Source organism: Plecotus auritus, assembly GCF_963455305.1.
Source record: "Plecotus auritus genome assembly, chromosome: 6".
NCBI classification, from domain to species: Eukaryota; Metazoa; Chordata; class Mammalia; order Chiroptera; family Vespertilionidae; genus Plecotus; species Plecotus auritus.
The window spans coordinates 102481878-102493627 of NC_137773.1; the positions used below are offsets into that span (position 1 = coordinate 102481878).

The following is an 11750-nucleotide window of genomic DNA, read 5'->3' on the forward strand; positions in this document are numbered from 1 at the left end:
AGATACAATATTATAGTGCTAAGTTCCATTTTATCTCCAGCTACAATTTCTTATACATAATGTTAGCAGTGAAAATTTATCTGATGGTGCAGTCAAATTATATGATATTTGACTGTCTACTTCTTCTGAAATCACTTTTGACTTTTCTCCCCATTCTTGTGACTGGAGCCTGGAAAATGGTAAGTACTCAAAAAGTCTTTGTTTAACAAGTTTTCTTTTAATTCAAACATTTACAACCCCATTTACTATGTTGACACTGGAGATAGAAAGATTAACCTCTTTCCCTGCTCTTCAGGGACTCAGGACCTCATTCTAAAGACCGACATGAATTAATAGAGAAATAAAATAATCACTAAAAGAGATATAAGTCATTAAAATGCCAGCACAAAGAGCACATGGGGAATAAATGTTTATCAGGGAAGGGCAGGAGAAGTTTCTCAGGAAAGTGCTATTTAAATATTAAATTACAGTCATTTTATCAGTTCTAAAATGGGGAAAGAGGAAAAGCACATTCTGGGGAGATAATGAGGTTAAACAATAGTATGGATGAAGTCATGATTCATCAGGTTTATTGAGATTAGAATGAACTGAAGCATTGTCTTTATTTTAATGAGTCGCCCTTCATTAAATATACACATACATTTATGCATATGCAAATTGAGGAGGTTTAGGAACATCCAACAAAAGAAAAAGGAATAGTTAAGAGAGAAAGCAGGACAACAAGAACATTCTAGAAAACTTAAAGTCATGGGTCATATGAGACCAGTGAAATGTAAAACACATGACCTTCCATGTTTGCTAAGTATGAGCTCCAAGTTTTACTCCAAACTACCTAAAAATGAAAAAGGAAACAAACAAGAGAAGTAAACAAACAAGAGAGGTAAACAGCATTGACAGATTTAGAGTGTCCATGAATTTAAAACAGCATACTATAAACAAGGAGAATAAAACCACATACACAGAGCAAAACCAACCAACCAAATAAGTAAAAATCAGTGGCTCAGAAGGGACACAGCTCTTCCTGCTGCAGAGACTCAAAAGAAGTGTTCCTGATGATACTGCTGCTGGATCAAACTGGAGAACCCAGGTCGCCTTTTCCCTGGCCTCTCGCACTGCTTCCCTAGAGCAGTCTTTCACATATGCAGTCTCTTGGCTCTTTGTCCTACCCCACACTCTGGTCACACTCAGTGAGAAGTGAACCCCACCAGGCAGCAAGATGTAGGCTCAAATTAGGACATTTCCCCAACTTTTCACCAGTAAATTCATCACTTGTCAGGGTAATGGAGTAATTATTTATAACTGCTCTGCATACTGTGAACTGAGAAACCAGCTAATAGCACCTCCTATCATATGAGTTAGGATCTCACATCACCACTGAATGAATAAAATAGGTATTTTCACCTGTGTAAGAGTACTTAACTTTTTTTGAAATGTACACAAGTAGCACATTTAAATTTGCCATTGAGAGAATTTAATGTCTGAGAACATAATGGCTTTACACTGAGTGACAAAGGTTACATTTTGTATCATCTTATATAATAAAAGGTTAATATGCAAATTGGCCCCGTGGGAGCTCGGCCGGGAGACCGGGAGTTTAATTGCTCGCTATGACATGTGCTGACCACCGGGAGGCGGCACAGAACATGGCAGGCAACCAGGGAAGGAGGAGGCGGGGAGGCAGGGAGACGGGGAACCTGATTGGCCCTGATCCTTGGCCAGGCCTAGGGACTCTACCTGTGCACGGATTTTGTGCACTGGGCCTCTAGTTAGTTCTATTAGTTGAGATGGAAATAATTGAGATAGAAACCTATCTCAACTGATTCTTTTAGAGACTGAAACTTTTTTTTTTTCTACAGAATTATTTCTAGGCTTATTAGAGTCACCATTTTTGGTCACTAAAGTATATGTAAAATATTACAATATTTGCTTTCTTACCCTTGTAATGATTTTATTGGTAAACTCTGCATGGAGTAAATTAAATAACAAGTTATATACAATTTTCTTCACTTGCTAAAAATCAAGATTGAAATTGTTTCTCATGTAATAATGGTTCTTTTTTTAAATTCTTTATTAATTAAAGTATTACATATGTCTCCTTTTTCCCCCATTGACCTCTCCCCGGCCACTCCCACATCCAGCACTTACCCACACCTCCCTATTGTCTGTGTCCATTGGTTATGTTTATATGCATGCAATCAAGTCCTTTGGTTGATCTCTTACCCCCCTACCCCCACCCTACCCTGCCTTTCCTCTGAGGTTTGACAGTCTGTTCAATGCTTCTCTGTCTCTAAATCTATTTTTGATCATCAATTTATGTTATTCATTATATTCCACAAATGAATGAGATCATGTGATATTTATCTTTCTTTGACTGGCTTATTTCACTTAGCATAATGCTCTCCAGGTCCATCCATGCTGTTGCAAATGGTAAGAGTTCCTTCTTTTTTACAGCAATGTAGTATTCCATTGTGTAGATGTACCACAGTTTTTAACCCACTCATCTGCTGATGGGCACTTAGGCTGTTTCCAAATCTTGGCTATTGTAAATTGTGCTGCTATGAACATAGGGGTGCATATATCCTTTCTGACTGGAATTTCTAGTTTCTTGGGATATATTCCTAGAAGTGGAATCACTGGGTCAAATGGGAGTTCCATTTTTAATTTTTTGAGGAAATGCCATACTGTTCACAGTGGCTGCACTAGTCTGCATTCCCACCAGCAGTGCACGAAGGTTCCTTTTTCTCCACATCCTCGCCAGCACTTGTAGCTTTTTGATTTGTTGATGATGTTGACTTGTTGACTGCTGTGAAATGGTACCTAATTGTCAATTTTATTTGCATCTCTCCTATGATTAGTTGTAATAATGGTTCTTGATCAAATATGAGCATTAAAATCATCTATATTACTTTAAAAAAATTAAGAGCCCCACTTTATACCACAGAATCTGAAACAGGATACAAAAATCAAGAGAAACTTTCTAATACATTCTAGAGGTAATTTTAGTATGTATTCCTGGTTAAAGAGACAAAAATTCAATGGGAACATCTCAGTCATTTGCTACCTATATCATATTCCTAGTATCAGTCTTGGCTATTCATCCAAACTAACATCAGAGATAGCAAAAGTTATTTTATTACAACAATAGTTTAAAATCTGTATTTTTTTTCAGTATCTCAACTTTTTAATCAAAGCACTGTAATTAAATTCTAAACATAGGACATTTCATTGGTGCTACTGATAAAGTAGCTTTATTTGAAGTAAAATGAAACCAAAGTTAAGTATTAGAAACAAGGCTACAAACAATATTGAAAAATAAGCTTGTGAATTATTAAGAACAAAAAATATTTAGACTTAAGACTATTATTTTCCCTCTTGGTAGTTGCTGAACAAAATTTTGTATAAGAGTGCCAAGCATAAACAAGAAAATATATACAACTGTAGCATAGCCTAACGCATTTGGGGATAAGTGGATCAGCTGTAGTACACACTATGTTTACTTATTGCTTTGTGGTTCATTCCCGTGATCAAACAGAAAGGACACAGTCTTTTCTTTTTTTATATTCTTTATTTTCTAGAGAAGTTTTAGGTTCACAGCAAAAGTGTGTGGAAGGTACAGATGATTGCACACACCCTTATCCCCACACCTGCACAGCTTCTCCCACTATCAACCTCCCCACCAGAGTGGTCCATTTGTTGTAATCGATGAACCTACACTGACACATCCTTATCACCTAAAGTCCATAGCTTATATCAGGATCCACTCCTAGTGTTATATATTATGGGGTTGGAGAAATGTATAATGACGTGTCTAGTATCATACAGAGTATTTTGACAGCCCTAAAAATCCTTTTGCCACATGGATTCATTCCTCCATCTCCCCAACCCCTGGTAACCACTGATCCAAAGTTTTCCCTCCTCCAGAATGTCATATAGTTGGAATCACACAATATGTGATCTTTTCAGATTGGCTTTTTTCACTTAGGAATATGCATTTACATTTCCTCCATCTTTTTCTATGCTCAATAGTTCATTTCTTTTACATGCTGAATAAAATTACATTTTGTGAATGTACAACAGTTTATTTATCCATTCACCACTAAAGGACATTTTGCCTACTTCCAAATTTTGGCAATTATGAATAAAACATCTATAAACATCCAGGTTCAGGTTTTTGTGTGAACACAAGTTTTCATTCATTTGGGCAAATATTAAGGAATGGGATTGCTGAATCATATGGTAGGAGTATGTGATGCCAAACTGTCTTCCAAAGTTACTGTAACATTTTGCTTTCCAATGAATGGGAGTTCCTGTTGCTCTACATCCTTGCTAGCATTTGATGTTGCCATTGTTCTGGATGTTGGCCATTCTAATAGGTATGCAGTGGTATTTTATTGTTTTAATTTGCAATTCCCAATAATAAATTATGCTGAGCATTTTTCACATGCTTATTTGCCAGACATAGCCATTTAACTGATCCAGGCACCTTTTATTTTGTTGCAACTGGAGAAAATGCCACAAAAATTTTTATATTTATTTGAGTCTTCCAATTTCTCTTCAGATGGTGAATTTCCCTCTCACTCAAATGACCTCAAAATAATCCTCCATCAGCAACTTGTGGGGCTTCCTGTGACAGTGTCTCACAACTAAAGACCCAGGAACTGTTTGGTTTAGACTTCTGCTTTCTCCATAAAATAAAAAAATAGAGAAACAAAGGGAAGGAAAGAAGGGTGATACAAGTAACTTTTATACTAAAAAAATGGATTTTGAATGACCCACTCAGTTGAATGATCTATTTCCAGGTAAACTTAATGTGAAAAGAAGACATGTATATCTTGTTTACGTTAAAATAATAAATTCAGTGATTTCCAGCAAATTGATGATATGGCTCAGCTGTCTTTCTCTTTGGTCCCAGAAGAACTTCTAAGAAAAATGGAAGATTTCCCCAGAGAATGTGGGAGTGAGGGTCAGTTAGTTTGTAGACTTCTGTGTGTGGTTGGCTTGGAAAGGAGATCACCTGGTAGCTCTGTGAGAGAATAAAAGAGTAGAATATATGTTGTTCTTCTCTGCTGCTTGCCCGCTGTGTGTTGAACACACATGTGGTGTGTATACCTGCAGCCATTGGACTAGTCCTGGTGGACTCAGGCATAAAATCAGGGCAATTGAGAAACGCGTGCAGTGTGAAGCCAGGGGAAATGAAATTAATTCCTGACAGTGGTTTTCTCACTGCAGCCCCTCTAAACCAACAAGAGTGACAGCTGAAGAGGTATTCTCCCATGCTGCTTCTCTGGGAGCAAAAGCTGAACATCTGACCTGAGCGCGGTCTGTGGACAAGAGTAATGAATGGGCTGGTTTTCTTATACTACAGGTATCTGAGGTTTTCCACCCTGTGGAGATTCATCAACTTGCCACTCCCTAAGCTTTTGCTGCTGACAATATCTGAGGCTGCCCTTCTCCATAAGCATTGCTTAATAGAAAAAATGGTGTTGTCATGTAAAAATGACCCAAAAACAACATATTAGGGAACACAAACATTTCCAAAGAATATATTGGATTAAAAATTCCAACCCATGCAGAAAGATGACACGAGAGGAGCCCAAAAATAAGAAGGGTGTTAAAAGGCATAAGGGAAGATATTCCAAATATAAAATGAAAACAAACAAAAAAACATGAAAAATGAAGCTGAGGAAAAATATTAGGCATAAAAATGTGATAGTTGACAGTGATAGTTGACCATACTGTTACCTGTGTCTATGATATTTTGTTTGTTTGTCTTGTTTGTTCAGAGGGTTGGAAGGAGGTAGTAAAGGAGGTATAAATGGTGATGGAAGGAGATTTGATTTTAGGTGGTAAACACACAATGCAATATACAGATGATGTATACTTTATTCACCAATGTCACCCCAATAAACAAAAATAATGTTTCAAATAATATAGCAGTTGAAATGCAGACTAATAGAATGAACAGTAGAATACATAGAACTGAGGAGCAAATCAGTAAATTGCAGAGATCAAATAGAGAAAATTTTCCAGAAAGCCTTTAAAAAGTCCTATTTATACCCCAAGAAACATATAGTATTTAATGGTACTGTAAAGACAGAGTTGAATAAAAAAAAAAATGCTATGCAAACAGTCTTTATCAGAAAGCTAGTATGACTATAAAATATTAGAAAAGTAGATTTTATATAAAAATACAACTGGAAATAAAGAGGGACATATGTCATGAAAATATAATAATCTTAAATATTATGCACATCAAGTGAAGCTTAAAAATACATAAAATGCAAACTAATAAACATTAAAGAATAAATAGGTAAATTCGCAACCATGGTAGGTGATTTAAAATACCTCTATCAGGAACTGATAGAATAATGAGGGGAAATGTTAAGAGTACAGTTACTCTAGTAGAAGACTTGAATAGCACTATCAACTAGGCAACTAGTACAGCCTAATTAATAAAGAGTACTACATTCAGCATCACAAAAATACATAATTTTAAAGAGAGCATGGATCCTTCACTAAGAGAGATAATATGCTGATCAATGTGTCTCCTATACTTCAAAAGGCTGAAATGTTACAAAAATTTTCCCAGAACACAACTGAAATATATTAAAATTCCATTAAATAAGATATCTTAGGAAGTTTCAAATATTTGTATATTAACCAGCACACTTCAAAGTCTTATGAATTAATGAAAAACATGAAATTAGGAGATATTTTTAAAGTGAAGGATATTGAAATAAAAGTGATAAAATTTTGTTGGATAGTGCTATGAAAATGTCTAAGGCTTATGTTATTTAAAATCAATGACTTCAAATAATAAAGAACAAATAAATTATAAAATAGGGAATAATAAAGTCCACCCAGGAAATATAACAAAGGAAATTAACAACTCTATAATTTGATTATTTGAAAAAAAAAATAAATTGGTAAATTTTTACTAATCACATCAAATATAATGAGAAAGCAGAAATTACCACTATTGGGAATGAAAGAGATGACATGACAGACCCTTTAGACATTAAAAGGTTAATAACAAAGTAGTACGAAAACTTTATGGTAAAAAAAATTCAGAAACTTAGATAAAATAGAAAAAATTTTAATAATTTAATAGGAATATGAAGTAGATATATTATTTTTCCGATTTATCATATGAAGTACAACTAAAACCCATATACTGTATATTAAACATAATAAGACTCTTAAAGGTGCAAAGAAGATGGAACTTTTAGGACCTTGGTATGCAAGGAAGGACATAGTGGTGAGTTCCCTAGGTTTCCTTTTTTTTTGTACAGATTGGACCTGAAGAAGCCATAAACCTGGGAATTTCAATGGCCAAAGACAAGGAAAGCCCCAACAAAAGTCTGTTCACTTTAGCCAATGGACCAGGAACAAAACAGGCTAGCAAAACATAAGACTTTAAACAATAAATGCTCCACTCCAACCAAACGCTACAGAAATATGTTTGGCTACACTCTCACTACCCAGCAAAGGCTGAATGGAAAGTCTAGATTTCCGCACTTACTAGTTTGTATATTAACCAGTCTCCAAGCCTTGTCTGACAGCTCCCCAGACCCCTCACCCCCATTCTGGGGAGCTGTCAGACAAGGCTTGGAGACTGGGCCTTTCATTCTCACTAGGCAATACTAGGCATGACAGCCACCTTCCCCTTGGTCTCAGTAGCAATGAGGTAGAGAGCCTTGATAGTTTGTTACTCAGCAATAGATAAGTAGAACCATGTATAGATTCAGTAGCATTATTGAAAAAGAGAAGAAAAGGAATGATGGACACAGTATTCAAGACAATGATTAATTTAGAATGAGAAGGAAAGCAGATGTGTTGAGATAGATACTGGTTAGATGTAGGTCATTGTCAAAGGTTGTAGCTTTTGTCTTGGGGGGTGTCTTCTCAGGTATTTACACATTATTGAAAATGAATAATTAACAAAGAAAATCTTAATCTTTATTTAAAATTGGATTATATGTGGATAAATGTGTTATAAATCAAGTACTGTAATTTATTCAATTATCTTCACTTGATATTTAATAAGAAAAATTAATCCCTCTACAGGCAATTATATTGTAGATTCTATAAAGTTCATATATCAAATATGAACTTTTTTTTTTTTTTGGCTTTCATTGCCTTGCTTTAAGGTCTTTTTTTATTAGTTATAAGTACTTTCCCAAGGGAAATAAAGTACACATTTAACCTCCTTATATTGCATTTGAAGAATGGTTTATAGGAAGTCAACTGATGAAACATGTTGGCAGGATTTGATATATCTCTTTCTTGAAATTAATATTTGTTTTATCAGAGATGTTAATCTTAGGGAAGATTAAATAATTATGTCCCTTCCACGAATAAGTTTAGATAAGATACACAGATTCAAAATGATGTATACTTATAATAAATCGCTGTACCAAAAGCCTTTATAACAGCCTCAATAGTATAGTGGCTCCTTGAATTTAAAAAAAAACAACAAAACACGGAGATTTCGTAAGAGCTAATTTAAAAAAAGCAATATTTATTTATTGTATAAATAAGAGTGTAACGATAATAGTTTTACAAAAAAACAAAGACAAAACAAAACAAAACAAAACAAAAAAACAGGCTCCCAACAAACCAAATGTTTTTGTTTTGTTTTGTTTTACTTTATTTTTTAAATTTTTATTGATTTCAGAGAGGAAGGGAGAGGGAGAGATAGAAACATCAATGATGAGAGAGAATCATTGAGCGGCTGCCTTCTGCATACCCCTACTGGGGATTGAGCCTGCAACCAGGGCATGTACCCTGACTGGGAATTGAACAGTGATCTGGTTCAAAGGTAGACACTCAACCACTGAACCATGCTGGCTGGGCCAAAGTAAATGTTTTGAATTGTTGATGTTGTGTTCAAGACAAATATGTATGTTTATGTGTGGATAGATACACAGAGACATATACATATGTAACAACTTTGTAAAATTTTAATTAAGGCTATTATACATATACATATTTAGAGAAGTATACAAAATTTACAATTGTACAGCTTAATGAGTTTTCACAAGACATATATCCCATGTACTGATCACATCCATCAAGAAAAATGTAACATTAATAGTGCCCTGGAAGTGTCAATCATATCTCCTTGCAGTCATTATATCCCCTTCTTTCCCCAAAAAACCACTATATTATATCTAAAATTATAGCTGAGTTTTGCCAGTTTGGGGAATGTATTTCAGTAGAAGTATAGGCCTTTCTTTTTTAAAATATGTATGTGATATTTACCCATGACTCTGCATATAGCATATGGTACACTTTCTTTTCTGTGTGGTTTTTCACTGTGTATGTCTACCAAAATGTACCTTTTCTTCTGGCAGGCCGTTAATCTCAAGGTAAATCACCTTAATATAATCCTTAATATAATCGGGGACTGAGCTGATCAGAAACTAGTTTTCCATCTGTAAAGGCTTTCCATTTAGTGTTTGCCTTTACTAAGAGAGTGCTGTCTTTCATAGATCTCAACTCATCCTCAGGAGTTTATTAGTTTCCCTCCTTCTTGGGGACCTTTAATTCCAAATTTGTCTTGGTACCAGTGTGAGGCTACTGAGAACTCTGCTCAGCTTCTCAACCTCTCAGCTGGAACCTAAGAATTGCTAAATGCCTGAAGGAAAACAAGGCGGGGGAGGGGCTGGGGGGCGGATCTCAAGCTCACCTCTGTGTAACTTCCTTTCTTTTTGAAATCTTGCACATTCCATTTCTTTTTGCCTTAGCTATTCTAAATGCCTTCTAATAGCTATTATATGCCTACATTGTTGTCTCTAGCACATTAAGACATCACTAGCCGCCCTAACTGGTTTGGCTCAGTGGATAGAGCATCAGCCTGTGGGCTGAAGGGTCCCAGGTTCTATTCTGGTCAAGAGCATGTACCTTGTTTCCGGGCACATCCCCAGTAGGAGGTGTGCAGGAGGCGGCTGATTAATGTTTCTCTCTCGTCAGTGTTTCTAACTCTCTCTCCTTCTCCCTTCTTCTCTGTAAAAAAATCAATAAAATATATATTTTTTAAAAAGACATCACTAGTGCAGGACTGCACTGATATAAGTTAGTCTATCATAGCTGGAAGTATTCTATGGTTGATACCCAAAATATCCCCCTCTTACCCACTCTACATTCTCTTTTACTTTTTTAAAAAATATATACTTTATTGTTTTTTTACAGGGAGGAAGGGAGAGGGATAGTTAGAAACATTGACAAGAGAGAAACATCAATCAGCCACCTCCTGCACGCCCCCTACTGGGGATGTGCCCACAACCAAGGTACATGCCCTTGACTGGAATCGAACCTGGGACCCCTGAGTCCGCAGGCCGACGCTCTGTCCACTGAGCCAAACCAGTTAGGGCTACATTCTCTTTTTCCTTATGCTTTGTCCCACGTACTGTTCAGTGTGATTTCCTTCACTATTCTAGTGTTTAATCTCACGTCCAAAAACCCTGATACGAAGCCTAGAAAATAAGAACATAAACAATTCTAAATATTTGTTGAATAAATTGGCACACCCTACTGAACCCTCTCTCACTCCTTTCACTGAAATACTTAGAGACCTTTATTCACCTGCAAACAAAATTTATCTTTCACCTTCAGTCTTTTCAACATCTATACCACCTATCGTAAGTGAAATCTCACTCTCCATACAATGACTTTGTTACCTTGCACCCATTTTAAGGGTATTTCTTAGGATTTACTGTAATTTTTGTCCATGTTGCCATTCAATTTTCATTTCTAATTAGATAATAAACATCTGCCATGAGTCATCAAATATTCTTTATTAGGAAACAGAATGTTCAGTTGCAAGTTTTATGGGAACAAAATTCTCTGTGGTCAGGATGTTCGTCATGATTTCTTAGTTTCATGATCATAAATTAAGTCCTATGTTTATTTAGTCCTTGGATATTGTATTCATAAGGGTCCATATATATATTTCATTCCTCAATCCCTCCAGATGCATCAAGTAAATAATCTTTTTAATGTTATTTCCACAGTTGTAATTTTTATGTTGATATTCAACTATCAAATAAACAGTACCAGTATTCCAGGAAAAAAAATGTAGTTTACAAACTCCTTTCACAGTACAAATGTTCAATGAACATTCTTGAACACCAATTATCTTCAAGGTGCTGTGCTCCTGAAGGGAAAACCAGGAGATATACCTCCTGCCTTTAAGGGGTATAACTAGAGTGCAACTCCTATCAACTGACCAAGTACCTTGGAATTGATTCCAGATTTCTCTATCTCCATCAGTTGCCACCCAATCAACTATAAAGTTGAACAATTTCATGAGCTAAATAGTTCTCAGATGTGTACCTTCTTCAGCAAAGCCTTTAGCATTTTTCTCTCCATAACTTGGCTCCTGCACATCTCACAAGCTTTATGTCAGACACCTATTACTTTTTATGTTATATTCAAGTTACGGAAAATACATTGTAGTTCCACAAGGATACCCAAGGCTTTGCTCATATAGTTTTCTCTCTCCTATTTCTTTTCCAGCCAATATTACCTGACTCTTTCTACTCACCAAATGTATGCTTTTAAATTCTACCTGAATACAATGCACAAACCTCAGTCATAATGTTTGCCAAATGTATAAACTATATCTGTTTGTAGATTTATCTCCATTATATTTTATTGCAGGAATATCTCAATAGTAAGGATAGTATCTAGGTCATCTTCGCATGCCCAGAAATGTTATTAATTTAATATTAATGTATTACTCAATG

At 35.6% G+C, this 11750-nt stretch overlaps 1 protein-coding gene across 1 annotated transcript in view; it reads left to right on the top strand.

Annotated features, from left to right (window-relative positions):
• The window catches only part of ADAM28 (ADAM metallopeptidase domain 28), a gene marked incomplete at both ends in the record, with an annotated part of 141913 nt that extends 134501 nt beyond the window's left edge, over window positions 1–7412 (top strand). The window contains one exon of the mRNA XM_080675480.1: window positions 7293–7412. Coding sequence (XP_080531606.1) covers window positions 7293–7412 — 120 coding nt within the window. The remainder of the gene's footprint in view (window positions 1–7292) is intronic.
• Window positions 7413–11750: the final 4338 nt, after the last annotated feature.